The sequence below is a fragment of the Juglans regia genome, chromosome 7 (genome assembly GCF_001411555.2).
Source record: "Juglans regia cultivar Chandler chromosome 7, Walnut 2.0, whole genome shotgun sequence".
Taxonomy (NCBI): Eukaryota; Viridiplantae; Streptophyta; class Magnoliopsida; order Fagales; family Juglandaceae; genus Juglans; species Juglans regia.
This window is the reverse complement of record NC_049907.1, coordinates 30,482,891-30,501,541: the sequence shown is the minus strand read 5'-3', so window position 1 is coordinate 30,501,541 and position 18,651 is coordinate 30,482,891. Positions and strand designations below refer to the sequence as shown.

Below are 18,651 nucleotides of genomic sequence, written 5' to 3'. Positions count from 1 at the left end.
GATCGTCACTTTTACCCACTGTCCTTACTTTCGAAGACTCAGAACTCTCTCTCTCTCTCCCCCTCCCTAACTTCCTAAAATTAAAGCTCAAACATGCACTTGGATGCTAGAGGTCAACATCAGACTAAAAACAACCCGACAATGACCAAGCTTAGGAAAATTCTTCACTAAACAAGTAAGTATCTGCCATGATGATGTTTACAAAATGTCTGAATGACTACAAAAAATGTGTGTCTTACATACATGTTAAGAAGGTTCCTTGTTATCTAGTATTCCCTCATGCTACAACTCTGATTTGCATATGATTTTGCTCATACAATGTTCACTCAAATGTTGTTTAAGCATTTTTCATAACATTTCCTACTTATGTTTATGAAAAAGCTTTCCCATGTATTTTACTTGAATTTCCACAAAACTTTTTGGTATTATATCTCTGATTTATGTTAATATTTATGTAACAACCTGGCCCAATAATTCTAAGGTTGGAATATTGATAATTTTTATTGGGCCTAAATTATATTTAATAGGCCATATTAGATAAGCCCACGAGCGATAAATTATTGAGGTTGATTATGAGTTTTAATTAGGCTCAATAATTAGATTAAATTCTATTTATTATTTATTGAACGAGTTAGACCTTGTTAGAATTTAAAGATTGGCCACTATAAATTTATTTCAATTTAAAATCATCACTAATTGAAGTCCCCTACGCAGTCTCAGTCATTGCTAATCCTACATTGAATGAACTACTAGATTATATTTTTAAATTCAAACTTTTTTCTTGAATGATTGTGACCGAGTCCAACTCCAACTCGTCGGTATCCTATTCCAACAAGGATATTACTCTACAAGTCATCTTCACGTTAAAACCCTTTAACCGACTACCTTCTCAAACTCTAAGTCGTGCACGTCTCCACCTTCCACTAGGATTCATGCCCCAAAAAATTTTTTTTACAATTCTACAAATCATCTTCACATTAAAACTCTTAAACTGACTCCTTATATATACGCTCAACTCCATGCACTTTATGTGTATCTCATTCCTCTTCAAGCCCTAGTGTAGTTTCTGCTTACCCAAAATCACGCAGAGCACCTTTAGTCCACCAACATCCCTTATGTTTTCTCTCTCCTTCTAGTTCACATGATTGATTTCATGCCAAAAATATTAGATTAATGCTACGAGGTAAGGAGCATGATCATACCCTTACATGTATGTACAGTAAACAACATGTCTTTTATAAAAATATTTGCATGTACGCCCTCCATTGGAAGCTCATTTTTATGTATCCAAGTCATGATAAAATTATGAAAATTTATGATTTTACGAGAAGAATTATGTATCAAAATATTTATGAAAAGTCATATTTTATGTGAGAGTTATGCATTAAAATATTTATGAAAAGTTATGCATGATTTTAGATGAAGATTTATGCATTAAGATATTTATGAAAAATCATGATTTTATGTGAAGAAACATGTATCATGATATTTTATGAAATATGCGATTTCACTTGAAATCTATGCTATGACAAGTATGCAAGTATGATTATGATGAAGTATGAATGATAAGATACATAACGGCCTATGTTATGATATGAAGAAGGTACCAGATGTTATGGGCATATTGCATTGCCAGGTTGCATATGTTGGTAGTGTACTCAGTGTGCCTTCCATGTATGGATTTCATAATCCATAGGTACGGGTGGAATCAGAATCTACTTAGATGCGCTAAACCTAACTCACGGGGGTTAACAGTGGGTACCGGCCTATGATAAGTGAAAGATAAGTTCATGTTGATATTATTTACGTATGTATGTATGATTATTTTTTTCTCAAGAAATTCTATGTTTATTATGTTTACTGTATGATGTGTTGTTTATTGAGTATTCAACTCATTTTTGTATATTTTTACGTCTTAAACCTACATACAAAAAGGCTTTCGTATGTATGAGGATGGAGCTGCAGGATAGGACTTGGCCCAGGGAGGCAAGACAAAGACCTATATAGTTTATGTTATGCTAGCTTTATGATTTTCAGTTTAATAAATTATTTTGAAAAGTACATGAGACTTTATTGATTTTAAATAAGTGATTTCGTAGATTCTCTTTTGGATTTTAAGTATTTAATAATGATTGTATTATAAGGAATCTTTGTACCTGGCACTTCTTTTAGAACAAATGAAAATATTTTTAAGTCGAGTTCAGTAGCACTCCGGCTTCCCAGAGAATTTCTAAAAGTGATTTTATTCTTAAACCTGGGGAGATGGGTGTTACAATGTACAAGAGGGGTGACGACTATTTTCACGGGAGAGTGTGTTGGTGTGTTTGTCTCACAACCCATGCCAAAATGGGGCATTATCTCAGTGGAGATTCCCTGAACACTTAGGAGTGTGTAATGATGGAAGATGTCACCTAGGTTGATGTTGCGCCTCAACATGCTCTAATGAAACGGTAACGCTCTCGTACCATAGTCATTGTCACTTTGTTGGTGGAGGCTAGAGAATGTTGTTGTCAAGGATAAGTATGTGAAGCCAAGCACTTCTTGTAATTAAATCTCACACGCGATCATTAGTTGTGATGTGACAAAGGAGCCAGGGTGTGTGCATGATCATTATAGGGGAGGCCTGGTGCATACATTAAAAAGAATGTTTTAGGATGCTTAATGGGAGGGCTTGGGGTCCTTAGTTGATTTTAGTTAATGGGAGGACCTAGGGTTCTAGGATTTATGAGCTTTGGATTTATGTTAAGAATGGGGTGCTCAAGAGACGTCTTACTGTATTGAAGTTGTATTAGTTATAATTGCTTGAGATTTTCATGACTCGTTTACGTACGATATTTTGTTTTCGATTTCTTAAAGGCTTTAAAGTTATGAATGGTGTTGCTCAATTTTCTCACCATGTTTGAATCTAAAGGCATGCATATAAAATTTATTTTCTATTGCTCGAGGTGTTCCATCATATTTATTATCATCACATATGTTATATTTATCATCACGGTTCTTACTTGCAGAGATTTTTTGAAATCTCACCATGGTAGTATCACACTGGTTTCGCTCATTGGAACCGTAGACTTTAATGTAGATGTATGCTTTGGGGGAGGATATGAGCAGGAGGACCCATCTTAACCCACAAAGTGAGACGAGGACCTATATCCATTTGGACAAAGATTTTGTAGATAAATTAGTTGTCATGTTTTAAAATATCTTGGTGCCCATGTTGGGGTGTAATAACTTTGGTTACGTTTGAGATCTAGTGACTTATGGATATTTATGACATTGATTTTGGTGACTATTGATATCTCTAGTACTAAATATGTAGGTCCAATTCATATCCTACTTATTACCTTTTTTCCATGAATAATTTCACACTCATGTGTCGAGCTTATGAGCAGACATAAGTATTCACAAGGGGAGGGGTGTGACCTGTGTGGAGCACATTCTCGGCGCCACAGTTCTCCGTCAAATCCTAAACGAGGTTAGAGGCACCACATAAATACTTATATCATTGTTGAATAAGCTCTAATATTAGAATGAAAAAGAAAAGAGTGAAAATTCTAATTGAATTTTCTCCCCCATTGATCGTTGTCACTTCTATAAAGTAGCAGGATGTTTCAGGTTTTTGCTAGACAAGTCTTTTTCTCTTTTTTTTGTTTGTTTGAACTACTTAGAGTTGTATAGGAAAGTTGATGCAATGACGAACATGCTTTTTAAAGATGTTGCCAACCAAAGAATGCAACTTGGTTAAATTTGGGATGGTATCTATCCCAGACAAATTTTCATCTAATTCCCTCTATGCACACACATTCACCCTCACATAAAATCCACTTGCACCCACCCTATGAAAGGATGGTTTAGGGGGTTAGATTCATTAGAATTTCAAGTTGCGCTCTTAGGCTTACATCCAAAAAGATATGTAATTATTTATAAGAATAAAGTTGTGAAGTGTACTCACATCACAAGAGTTTGAAGTACCTCTCCAATCAGAAAATTTTGAATGAGACAAAGACGATGGCTAGAGATAATTAACGACCACTAGTACGAGATCAAATACCACCCAAGAAAGGTAAAAGTGGCAGTAGATGCATTAAGTATAAAAGTGTAGGTAGAGATGGTGACTTACTGGTGGACATGGAAAGCTGGATCAGTGAAATCAAGCAAATTGAGGATAGAAAAGGTGCCAACCATGGAAGAGATACTAATGGACGCTCAAGAGGTAAGACCTGCCAGTGTTTTCAATATTATAGATTTGTAGAAAACTGACCCCAACATTGTTGAGTTGATAGAGAAGGCAAAGGAGAAAGAACTTGAACACGTTTGGGTCACATGAGAAAGATTGTTGATATATGATAAGGAAGCTCATTTTGTCCTTATACAATCCATCTAAGGAGAACCAAGATATATAACGATCTAAAGTATAACTATTGGTGTGGAGACTTGAAGAGAGATATAGTAGTGTACCTGAGTAAGTGATCCACTTATCAATTGCTTAAGGTTAAACATCAACGTGCGGAAAGTATGCTACAATCTCTACTGATTCCATAATGAAAATGGGACATAGCAATAGATTCTATAATTAGTCTAATAAAGTAACAATGGACAAAACCTAGTTTGGGTGATTACTGATCAGTTAACGAAGAGTGTCCACTTTATTTCCATCAATAATATGAGATATATAGAAAGATTGACAATTATTTACTACTTGTTGAGTTCTCACCTACAAAAATTATATAGAAAGATTGATATGATCATCTACTGCTTGTTGAGTTCACCTACAAAAATTATTAATCCATTATTGGAATGGCCCTGTATGAAACACTATATGCAAAGGATATGTGGATCACCATTATATTGAGATGTGTTTGGTTAGAACACATTGGTTGCCCAATAACTGATTCTGAGTCTGAAGAATAAGGAAAGACACATGGCAATAAAGCTTAGTCGACAAAAGAGCTATGCATACAATCCATGATGAGAACTTGGCTTGGTGGGCGGGCTCCCATACCCGGCCCACCTACTCGCACCACAGGCTATCGAACAGACTTCCCGCCTGGTATTACCAGCCAAATTGGCGAATAAAAACCTTAAAACTTTAGAGAGAAATTCTTGTTGCAGTCGGGGACTGAAGCGCACTCCCAATGCGGCAAAAACTCCCCGTTTCATTTAGGTTCAGCACGACGGCGTCTCAGTACTTTGAGTTTGAAAAGCTGAAACTCTTCTTTCCCCCTTCTCCTTCCCCTTCCATCCCCCTTTTCCCTTCGTGAGAGACTGCTCCCCCTTCCTCCTGAGATTGAACTCCCCCCTTTCCCTTCCTCCTGAGCTTCGTCGTCCATCTCCGATACCGAGCCCTAATTTCACCCACTCATGCGTCATCCCCTTCCTTTGTGCCAAAGGGTTGCTACAGCGCTGTCCCTATCACATGTCTGAATTTGCAAGAATTTTCTCTCATTCAACTTTGGAAAGGGCGATTGATCATTAGATCAGTCTTGAGTTTTTCACTTTTGCAGGTCAGGATCCTGGAATTTGTGGGACTTGCCCCCAAGGGAAGTCAATGTGTACTATAATCCTCACACACACACATTCATATATGTCCTTTCTTTCAGGAGAGTAATTTTCACGCCAATATATTGGGACATTGGTTCTTTTACTCACCTAATTATGAATAACATTTCCTCCCCTGATTTGAGTGCAAGTTTTTACTTCGCCATAATTAAATGTATTTGACAGTTGGGAATTAAAGATCCAGCCTTCAAGCCATCAACCACCATTTCATGTTCATTTTGTTCAATCAAATATTACCAAATAAGAAAGAGAAATGAGGGGTGGCAAGCAGGCGGCATCATGGTGGAGGAGATGGGTCGACGTTACCAGCTGATGGTGGTGGAGGAGTTGAGCACAACACCGGTGGACCAATGGTGGAGGAGATGAGGACAATGCTGAAAGTCAAATGTGACAAAAAAATCTGGAAGGCGTAGGGCTGGGCAGCGGCAAAACGATTCCTGTTTTGAATTGTGAATTCTCTTCGTCAAAGTACTAAAAGGCTCATTTTGGTCATTCGACCTAGATGATATGGACAAAAGAAAAACAATAGTGTATGCGGGGATTGCCTTTACGGACTGCAGCTAGCAGTTCTCAACATAAAAATAGGTAGGGAAGGGCATGGGCACCCATCTGCCTATATATAACCAGCCTACTTCCCTCATCCTATATAGCGAAAAAACCCTAGTTTGACCCTCATTTCTTTTCTCTCCCAAGTCTCCCTCTGCTCACTTCCGCTTCTTGTTCGTCTCTTCCAGCAGCCAAGTCTCCTATATCCTTCTCATCTTGCTCCTCCTTCTTCCAGACTTCTTCTTGTAGACCCATGGCGGTGGATCACTCGAGATGGTTGTAGCTGAGAGATTTACGATTATGGCTATCAGTCTCTATAGACTACAACCCACGACAACGACTTGGCCATGGGTGGTGTTATGGGAGTTTAGAGACCTAGGACCAAGCCATGGCCCTGGCTTGCAAAACCCCACAACCAAAGACCCACGACCAAGACGTGGTTATGGGTAAGATGTTTTTCACTGCATAACTATTTTTTTTATTTTTAAATTCCTAGTTAGATTTAGCATTGAAGTTTGATTTACATTTTGGGATTTGGATTTGAAAATCTGAAATTGGGTCTTTGTGGAATCTATGTGTTTGTCTATCTGGAGTGTGGTCCGGCAAAGTACGGGTGGTGGGTTGAAAGATCCGCATTTGGGGGGAGGGGGGGGGGGTCATGTCAAAATAATTCATCCATTATGACTTTGTTTAGTCTTTTAATAGAAAAAGTTGACATGGGACGTGAGTCACATGGAAAAGTTTTTATTTAACATATTAGATTTAAAACTTTTAATTTTAATTTTAATAATAATAATAATAATGAAAAAGAAGCGGACTTGGCAGCCTAGAAGCGGCCAACAGCCAACTAAAAATCCATTATAACAGCCAAAGTGTTTTCCACTCACTACTACTAGCATATAAACCCCACTTCATTTTTTTTTTTCCACTTCTTCCTCTTTATTTCTTTCACCATGCGCAAACATCTTTGTCTATTCTCTTCGCTGACCATTTAATTTTAAATTATATGTGTTTTGGAAATTTTGGTCAAACACCCCATTTTCTTTAAGATGCCTAGGTAAAGCATCTCCTTTCTATCTTTGTTGACCATTTATTTTAGAATTTGAAAAAATTAAATTATTTTTTGTGTCTTATTTGGACGTTTGAGAAAGTTGTAATGATTAGGTAATAATTAGATGAAAAAGCTAAAATTTGAAATTTTGAAATTTGGAAATTAGAAAGTATTTATATTTGAATGGTATTTAGATATGGAGATGAGATTAGATTAGATGAGATAAAATAAAATGGGTTGAAACTATATGTGAAACCAAACGGGACCTAAGTCCTTTTACAAAAAAATTGGTCTTTAAAGGAAAAAACCATTTTTTTTTTTTTTTAAAAAAAAAAAAAGAGGGGAAGGGCTACCACACATCACCACATGGGTGGCCTAGTTTTGGCCATCTCTTAGTCATTAGAACATGGCCAAATGTGGTGGCTAGGGTTGCAGCCGCTTAAGTGGCTTTTCTAGGGTGTTTTCTAATTTTTTTTTTAAATATAAAATTTTTATTTTCTATTCCCTTAAAGAATTTTATTTTTAATTTTTAAATTTAAAGTTAACAAATGGAAACATTTTTGTTTTTATATGTGAAACATTTTCATTAAATCAGAAAAACATTACAAATATTGATCAACCCAACAGACTTGTTGAATACAACTAGGGACATAACCCCACCCAACATTGATGGAATTGACATTCCATGCATATCTTGCTAGTTTATGAGTAGCCCTCTTAGAATAGCAATCAGTTTAATTTCAAATGAATCATTAATGCCCTGCCACTTCCTTTTCTCTAGCTGCCATAAGTACTGCTCCTTTGTTGTCTCGAAGAATCAGCCCCACACTTGCAAAACCTTGTTCATGAAACATGACCCCATCCACATTAAGTTTAACAACATCCTGAGGAGGTGGAATCCATTTTGTATTTTTCTTGACACTGCTTAAACAACTTTTGCATAGAAAGAGCTTGATTGATCACACTCTCTGTTGACAAGTGTTTAGTACCTTCAAATATCCATTGATTCCTTTTATACTAGCAACTCCATGCAGTCAGGAACACTAACTCCAAGTCCTCCTTTTTACTCCCTTGTATTTGTCTAGAAAAATCCACAAACTGTGTATCGGGCTCACCAATTTGTAGGTCAAGAAGAACTTTCTTCCAGCTCTCTTGTAAGAGTGAGCAATGGTATAGAGCATGCATCATGTTTTCTTCAGATTTAGAGCTGAGTTGATTCAACCATTGATCCGAAGGTTTTATTTATTGACTATACATGTTTATGAATTTTGATCATAACAATGGAGTAAACTCAAATTCAAACATAAATGAGTCTCAATTCGTCATCATAATAAAAGTTTGAACATCAAGAATATCAACAAATCAAGTATGACCAAGAAACGAACTAGGTTATCCATGAATGACCTAGTTATCCTGTATTTGGTTACCTCGATCGGGCCATCCAATGTACGGTCGATGGTAGCCATCTCTTGTAGTTGTATGACCCGATTTGGGCTATCAAAAGCCAACCGTTGAGGGTTGAATCTTCTTTTAATTTTTTTTTATGTTTAATTTTCTAATTTAAAGAGTTTTTTAAGACTTTTTCGTAAAAGTATTATATTTGATAAATTTTCATATAATTCTAATTATTATTCTTTATCTCTATTTATTTACTTATTTTTTAAAAAAGTTAAAAGTTTTTGACATGTAGCATGATGTCAAATTAATATGTCAACAAAAACTTGAGAAGGAATCAATTTGATCAATCGTACAACTCATGGAGTAAAAAGTAAAATTGAATAGCACAATAAGGAACAATGTGATTTTAAGAAAAGTTACGTTTAGTAATTGAGAAACTACTATCCTATCACATACATATACTTTATTTTATTCAATTTTAAAGGTGATATGATTATTTCACTTTTGTTGTCAGCTTACTATTTTTTACTATTTATTTTAATTTTTTAAAATTTTTTTATTTAATAATTAAAGATATTATTAGTGAAATTATATATTTTTTTAATTTTTTTTAATAATTAAAAATGTTAAAAAAATATTTAAAAAAATAAAAGATAATAATAAGCCTGTGATTATCTTGCCTGCCACCCCTTTCTCTGAGTATCTTGGCAATATAGCTTCAATTTAATTGAAAAGCTTAATATTTAGAAAGATAGAGATAGAGAGAGAAAGAGAGAGAGGGTATGCATCCTCACCCAAATGTAGCCAATCAAAATGCAACTTGGTATTTCTCCCGATGAGCTTTTGTACAGCTCTCTTCATTCATATCTTATCTTCACACTTTGATTCAACACACTTCACCTCATCGTATTCCTTCTTCTTCTCCATCTCTCTCTCTCTCTCTCTCTCTCTCAAGAGAGATCAGCCCAAATGGCCACCAACTCTCTTCAATCTCTCTACCATCGCCATTCTCTCCTCAAACGCCATATCACAGACATTAATCCTCCTTCCACGACCTTCTCCTCCTCTCTCTTCCTCAATCCCACCACCACCACTACTTCTCTCTCCCATTACTTTCTCTCCTCTTCCTCCTTCGTACCCTTTTCTCTATCCCCCACCACCTCCACGCCCTCCACCTCCCAAGCAATCTCTTTCGACCTCCTCCGAGAACACCTCTCCGAGAAGAAGTTCCGGCAAGCCGACGAAGAAACCCGCCGCCTCCTCATCGTTCTGGCAGGCGAGCCCGCCCAGAAACGTGGCTACGTGTTCTTCTCAGAGGTCCAGTTCATCTCAGAAACAGACCTCAAAACCATTGATGACCTTTGGAGACAACACAGCGATAACAAGTTCGGGTACAGCGTCCAGAAGAGAATATTTGAGAAAGCAGATAGAGATTTCTCCAAGTTTTTCCTCAAGGCTGGGTGGATGAAGAAGCTTGACACGGAGGTTGAGCAGTACAATTACAGGTCTTTTCCCACAGAGTTCATTTGGGAGCTGAACGATGATACACCAGAGGGTCATCTGCCACTAACAAATGCTCTGAGAGGGACGCAGCTGCTTAATAGCATTCTCAACCATCCTGCTTTCGAGGGCATACAAGAAGAGGATAAACATCAAGGAGATAAGGTATTTGAAGAAAAGAGTAGCGATAATGGCGGGTTGAAGGGGTTGAGAGAGGGGACCAAACCATTGACCAAGAGACTTTCTGAACCAGACTACAGCTTTTGAGATCAGTCAATGCCCATGCGAGCGGCCATATCCACCACAGACACAGCAAAAATATCAGTGGCATCACATTATGTATTAAAAACTATATTTCTTTGTCTGATTTTTAATTTTCTTCCAGCGATTCCCTTTTCATTTTTCACCGTTTCCCTTTTTTTTTTCTTTTTTTTTTTTCCTTTCATCGTCTCGTAATGAAAACACAGCGACTTGTTCAGTTGTCTTTTTCTTTAGTTTTAATGTATAATAAAGTAATAACGAACGTGATGTTGAAGAATGTGCCCAATGGGAGAGAATGAACTTGTTAACATATACGTTTATTTTCTGGGGATGACGACAAAGCAAAAGCCTGCCCCTTCGTTGTTTTCGCTGTTGGCAGTGACTAATATTTCTCGTGCAATGAATGGGTTTCTTTTTGTTTCGAGTCTTTTTGTTTTTTAGTTTTCTTGACACGTGTTGATGGAGATATTTTTATGTTGTTAAATAAAAAATTGTTATATTTGTAAGAGCACCTTCATTAATTTAGTCAAATAAAAAGATTAGTTAAAATTTAAATAATTTATATCAAAAAGATTCTATATTAGATTAGCCATCTCTAAAATAATTTGAATTTATATTACATTGATTAGTCAAATATAGAGAACAACAATTAGTTTACTAAATATTAAAATAATAATTTCTCACTCCAACTAGAATATTAAATTATTATTAATATTAAATTGGTAGAATTATAAAATATGATACAAATAAATTAAATAAAAAAATTATTAATTTAATAATATTTTATTATTATATGGATAGTGAATGGTTAATCCAATGTGGAGATTGAATTTAAATGGAATAGGTAAATGTAAAAAAGTGTGATATTGACTAAATTTTGAAGATGGATTTAGCCAATCCAATGAGGATGCTCTTAGAGGACTCTCAATGGTTTATGCATCTTATTCTTTAAAATATATCATTAAAATTTACTTTTATTTTTATTTTACATACTAACTTTTATAATATATCATACATCAGTTTATCTATTTTTTCTTTATATTACATTATTTAATAATTTGTTGAAAAAAAGGTACAAGGAAAGAGAAATTATTGTGGGAGATAAAGTACATGAAAAGAGAATAAATAAATAAAATATTTTTACATTTGTAAATAGTTCATGCTAAATGTAGCTAAACACTGTAGCAAAATGTAAAATAGATTTGAAAATAAATGATCCATTGGAGGCACTTTTGAGTTACTTTTCTTCAAATTTTATATAAAAATGGGTTTTACAAGATTAGAGAGAAGTAGTAAGAGAAATAAAAAAAAAAAATTGTAATTTATATATAACTACTTCTATAGAAGCTCAATATCATCCATTTTCGGTTTTTTGTATAATATAAGACACCAATTTATAAGAATATGAAATGGTGATACATGAATTAATGAGATATATTAATAACTTTAAGAGATATATTAATGACTTTAAGAATTCCAAGTGTTAATACATGAATGGATTAAAATTTTAAAAGATGGAATTTAAATAGTCATCCACCAAGTTCATGAATACATTTATAACCACTTCAATGACCAAACAAAAATAATATGCCACATTTAAACTTTGCTGAGGAAAAACCTCTATGGAAAAAAAAAAAAACTAATGGTGAAAGAAAAAGAGTACAACATTCTTGTATAACTTAGACTTTAAGATTGACTTGTTAAAATCTTATAAAGGAAAATCCAGTGAAAAAAATCTTAATAAAGGAAAAAGAATACAATCCGTATAATCATTTTCTCTCTTTTAAAAATATGTAGAGTTTTAATTGTTTATGATGAAAAATCATTGAGTTGACGCAATTTAATATTGTGTCCCAACTTCTTAAATATCAAAGTTGGTGATACTTTAATGAATAGATATGCCAAATTATCATTGGATCATATTTGGTTGAAATCAATATCGAAACTCTTCTAGAGCTCATGAGTATAAAATAACTTTGAAAGAATATACTTGGTTCTATTACATTTGATATAATCTCTCTTGATTTGTGTGTTTTAAGCAGTATCATTTTCATATAATGTTGTTGGACTATCTTTGATTGTGGATAAACCAATTTTTTTTTAAATGTGTTGAATTACTGATCTTAACCAAATGCATTTCCGATTTGATTCATGAATTACAACAATCTCTGAGTTGTTGGAAGAAATAGCAACTAATGTTTACTCAACATATTTTCATGAAATAACAATATTGCCACAAGTGAACAAAGTATTTTCTTGTGGTCTTCTTTTAAGAGAATTGGAAAGGTAACCTAAGTCTGTATAACTAATTAATTAATGATTCAGTCATTTCTGATGAAATAAACCTATGTAAATTGTTCCATGAAGGTTATATTTTATCTCATTCCAATGCCTTCGAATTAGTGCAGAACTATATCCTGCTAGTAAGTTGACTAAAAATGCAATATCTAGTCGTATGCAATTTGTAAGATTCATTAAAGCACCAATTGCACTAAAACCTCATGACCAAGAATTCTTCACCATCTTCTTGAGAGCGAAATGAGTCATTTTACACATCAAGTGACTGGCCAATCATTGGAGTACTTCAATAATGAAATTATTCCATGTAAAAATGCTTTAGAACTTTTTCTGTATATGTTAATTAATGGATAAGAATTTCATTTGAAAAGAGCTCAATTTGCAGACCAAGACAAAACTTTGTTTTTCCAAGATCTTTTATTTCAAACTCATTTTTTAAAATTAGTTGTGGTTTTCATGAACTCTTATGGAGTCACAACGAGACTTAAATCATTTACATATATTGGAAAAATAGCAAATCCAAAATCTGACTTTTTAATGATAACATATGGGTAAATTGGATTATTTTCAAATTCTTCTTTTATTAGATATTAACTGAGACAATTGTACAACATTCGTCTACATTGCTTTAACCTACATAAAGATCTTTGTAACTTGATAGAATAAATACTATGGAATTTTGAATGAAATGTTTTAGGCGTTTTATTTCCTTAAAGGATATATATATATATATATATATATATATTTATACTATCTAGTGATCTATATAAATATGCAATAACGACATCCATTAAATATATATCCAAATATTTTGTGACTATCAAGCTAATAAAAAATCAGAATATAATTGCATTCACTATATCGGAATATGTTTCTTCATAATCAATACCAAGTTCAAACGAGAAACTTTGTACAACAAGTCATGTTTTGTTTCTCATAATTTTGTTTCTCCCATCACGTATACATATAAATACCCACTTATATCCAATAAACATCGTACATTAAGGTGTTTGGGTTATAAGTATAAATACTTCACACTTTGCTAGTAACATAATTTTGCTTGAATTGCTTATTTCCATTTTGCCAATCATTTCTACAACGACATTCTTCGATGGTTTTTTGTTTGTTTCATCATTATCTTTGGTGATATCTAGAGCATTTTTAAATGAAAATATGTTGTAAAAAATAACTTTATTTCTTTCAAATAATCATCTCGTGCTAACATAATGTATCAAGATTTCGTGATTTTCAAGTACATGTTCCTCTTCTGAAGATTTCGCTTCAAGAGATTTTATTCTTCGAGAAATTTGTACAGAAAGTTAAAATGGATCTAATGTTATTGTTGGCTGTTTTATGGGTATGACCTCTTAAGGAGTACTAATTCCTTTTATTTGTGCTTTTCACTTCCGGAGAGTCTTATCTTTAGCACCGATAGATCTTCCATGCTTGATGCATATCTTAGACTCATAAGTTGCTATATTATTTGATTGTCTTATAGGGACATCGATCTTTACTAGAATATTAGTAGTTGAATATTAGACTTCATTATTTTATTATTATTAGTGAAAGCATTCAGTTATTGATTTGCAATAACTTGTAAATAAATGATCATCTGAACTTCTAGTTTATATTAATTTGTACGATGATCAAGATGAGACAACGTCTAAGTGTTTTATGTTTTTTTTCTAGTACGAGTGACTTTTCTCTCCTAATGGTGGGAAGGTTGTTTCACGAAAATGATAATCTTCAAGAAGTGCCAAAAAATATCCACAATTAAAGGATCAAGAAATTTAATGATGAAGGGAAAATAAAAACTAGCATAAATTCTAAATCTACGTTGAGGACCCATCTTAGTGTGTTAGGAAGGTGCAAGTAGAACATACATAGTACAACAAAATTATGAAGATGACAACTATTTGATAGTTGGCCAAATTCAAGTTGTAATGGAGAATATTTATTATAGACAGTCAGCCTTATTCAAACCAAGTATGTAGAATGCAAAATTGCACGTTCCCAAGTAGAGACAAATAGTTTTGTTTTCAAAAGTAATAGTCGAGCAATTAATTTCAGACATTTAATAAATAACTCAACTAAACTATTTTGAGTATATGTATGGTCAACAAGATGTTCAACATTAATCACAACTGATATACACTAATTATAAAAAACTTTGGATGTAAGTTTTCCTCCATTATCCAATCGAATATATTGTATTGTATAATCATGATAGTGAGCCTAAAATCTAATAGTTTGTGCAAAAAATCTAGTAAATGCAATATTTTGAATAGAGACTGAACAAACATGTGACCATCTAGTTGATACATCTATTAAAACCATAAAATATCTAAATGACTCACATGGTGGATGTATATGTCTGCATATATCTCCGTGGATTCTTTAGAGAAATGATGGTGACTCAATAATTACATTGACAGGGGATGATCTGATAATTAATTTTCATTTGAAACATGTTACACATTGATTACCACTTGATAAACTAATCTTCTGATTCTTTAAGAGATGTCTATATGAATTTTTAATTATTTGACATATCATGATGAACCTTGGATGATCGAGATGATCATGCCAAAATATAAAAATCTTTGGATCAGAGCACTTTTGGTGCACTACAACATGTGATTTAATTGTTTTTATTGTTGTATAATATAACGTAGAAGAGAAAGCTAATAGTTTTTCAAATATGAGCTTTTGACCCAAATTTATTATTGTAAAGTAAAGATATTCATTACTTTCTTTATTAGTGGTTTCAACATGATAACCATTACGACGAATATCTGTAAAACTACGTAAATGTTTTCTAGATTTTGAAAAATAAAAAGCATCTCCAATACAAAATCTTGTTCAGTTTGATAATATGATATTGGCTCTTTTGGAGCCTTCAATCAAGTTTCATAACCTGGATATTGTATTGCGTTGGCATAATTTAATATTAAATATTAAAAATATTTTTTATCCTATGTGTTGTACAACTGTATATAAATATTCACCAATCATCTTGGAATTGGTCAATGCATCAATAACACCCATATCTCCTTATAAACAAAAATTTGTACAAAACTTTATTAATGCAAAAGAAAGTTTAACAAAATATATTAAAAGATAACAACTCAAATGAAATGTGATTACATAATAAATAAAGAAAATGAATTGTTATGGTCATATGTATCACTAATCAAAATATCATTGTTTCGTTAGGATCCACAAAGAAATCAGAAATATTGAGATGAGTTAGGTCCATCCCATTTGAATTATCAAAATAAGTTAGATGATCTTCTGGATCCTTATAGTTGGTAAAATGTATTTCGACCCATTTTTCTTTTTCCTTAATAGATACCTGATATAGGTCCAAATATTTAGACGTATGTGACCAATGCTCTTTCATAACACAAATGTGACATCTATCTTCATATTTTTTTATATGCTTATTCTGCAAGCCTTTGTTTTCATCTCGCTTTATCACGGTGTGGTTCCACTTTTGGTAGTATATATCATTTCTATTTAAAAATTGTTAAGTATGTTCCCATTGATTTTGATAGTTTTTTCTACCATGTCTGCATCCATGACAACAGTTTCCTTTATTATGATGAAATAAGATTCTATGCGGATCAGGGAATGTAGTAGAACCGGTTGGATGAGAATGGTGATTTTTCATTAATAACTCGTTATTTCGTTTAGCTACTAGTAAATAAAATATTAGTTAAGAATATTTAGTGAACTTTCGCTCTCGATATTGCTGTTGCAAGAGTACATCCGGGGCATAAAATGGTATATGCTTTTTTCAACATATCCTCATCAATGACTTTTTCTCGATACAATTTCAACTATGAACTAATTATTAAAAAATGCAAAGTTATATTTTCACTAACAGTCTTGAAATCTTGCAACCTCAAGTGTATCCAATCATAACGAACTTTTGGAAGGATTATAGTCTTCTGGTGCTCGTATCTCTCCCTATCCCATAAAATCAAATGATCATTTATTGTGAGTACTCAGTTTTCAGTTTTTCATACAGACGGTGGCGAAGTAAACTTGCTTTAGCGCAATCCTCTAGGGATACTTGATTTCCTGCCTTAATAATATTTCCATGATTCATTGCATTAAGATGAATGTCAACATCAACGATCCATAATAAATAATTGTTTCAAAAAACATCGAGGGCAACGAATTTGAATTTTATAAGACTCGACATGATTTATAACAAATATATTAAATATTGAATGAGAAAGAAGTATTTAAAACTAACAAATATGTAGAAGATTAGAATATACATCACATTGATATGATAACATTCTACTCCATATAATATCATATAAATCATATCAAGACTTTATAAAATAACTTATATTGCAATAAGTAGATATCAATATTTATATAAGAGAGACTTACAGTAGTTGGAAACTTTTACGCAAGTATCTTGCCAAAAATTAAAAGAACACAATGGTTGGATAGAATCTCGTGCTGATAAGGTGTTGTGAAATTAAAGAGAAGTACCAAGACAAAAATTGCAATATATATAAAACTAGCTCTTCAGAAGTTCAATATAATTAACTTTGAATTTCTTGTGTTGTATAACTGATTCTGAAGAAACTCTTTTATAGGCATAGCTTTATAAAGAATATGAATTAATGATATATGAATTAATGGGATGCATTGATGAATTTAGGAATTTCAAGAGTTTATACATGAATTTTAGGGGTTTATGCTTTTACATTTTATCATGTTTTATTGTAGATCTAAATAATCATGTGTGATGTATATATTTCTAAAACTTGTCCATTCTTTACGTGGCATCTTGTGATAGGAGAAAATCGGTTTTACGTCAAATTTAGACTGCATCCTTCCAAAGATGCACTCAATTCACTAAGGATTGGGGATTTTTATGAGATATCTATGTTCTTATGTAGAAAGCCAAGATGTTCCGAATTTGTTATGGACAATCATCCCTATTATAGTTAATTACATCCATATGATGAAGGGTCTAATCGATATGTTAGTGATGGCTCAATAAACGGTAATGTCTAATAGATTGTATTCACCTTTGATTCTTATATTGGGATTTATTTGCTATACATGCACACAATTATAAACTGGACAACACAATTAAATCTGAACGTTAACCACAGACAAATATATTGTGTTCTCAAATATTTACCCACTGAATAAGTTTAGCACATCAAATAGATACTTATTGAATTGAGAGAATCAAGAATGTGCTTTGCATGTGCCCTCCATACCAATGACATATAAGTAATGGGTAATGCTACTCATAATCTCTTTTGCCATCATCCTCTCATCATCCCATGATGTGGTATTAAATGATTGGAGACTATTTATTATGTTTCACTTGTGAGCCTATCATTTAATGCCACATCAAATAATAATGATAAAAATGATGATAAGTAGATTTTTCCATAAGTAATATGTGGATGTTTGGAGTTAAATTAATTATATTTCTAGCAAAACAATGTTGTTATAAGTTATATATAATATGATACTAAAAATACTGTATGGTATTATTCAGTTTTATGTTCATAGAACGTGTGATCATATGACTCTTCAGTTTTATATTTCATATGGCAAGGAGTCCTCACGGGGTTGAGGTTTTTTCTCTCGAGTTAGAGTAGAGTCTCTCAGGTTGGGCTTCCTTGCCTGAAGAGTTGGAGATGGCTGAAGACTTGACAAAGCTTTGGGAAGGTTTTAGCCTTATTGAGCAGGAGAAGTCAGGAATCAAGGTGGAGTCATCTACCCTTCTCAAAGCAAAGGAAAGAGGAAGGTCATGTTTACTAGCCATGGTCATTGCAGACAAAGTTATCAACCGAGAAGCTTTCAAGATGACCATGTCGAAGATATGGAATACATCAGGCTGGATAGAATTCTCTGACATGGGTGAAAACAAGTTTTTGTTAAAATTTCAGAAGTGTGAGGACAGGCAGAAGATCATCCAAGGAAGGCCTTGGTCTTTTGATAGATGGTTGGTGTGCCTTCAAGATTTTGATAGTGATTTATCTTTGAATGCCATC

General features: G+C 33.2%; 1 protein-coding gene across 1 annotated transcript; it reads left to right on the top strand.

The window, feature by feature from the left end:
- The first annotated feature begins 9,368 nt into the window (after positions 1-9,368).
- On the top strand, positions 9,369-10,626 carry LOC108979945 (tetrapyrrole-binding protein, chloroplastic). The gene has a single exon (XM_018950748.2). The coding sequence runs from the start codon at positions 9,521-9,523 to the stop codon at positions 10,316-10,318; it is 798 nt and encodes a 265-aa protein (XP_018806293.1). The 5' UTR covers positions 9,369-9,520; the 3' UTR covers positions 10,319-10,626.
- The last annotated feature ends 8,025 nt before the right edge of the window (positions 10,627-18,651 follow it).

Excerpts from the sequence above, each read along its gene's own strand:
- LOC108979945 (XM_018950748.2), top strand. The coding sequence starts at position 9,521 with ATGGCCACCAACTCTCTTCAATCTCTCTACCATCGCCATTCTCTCCTC.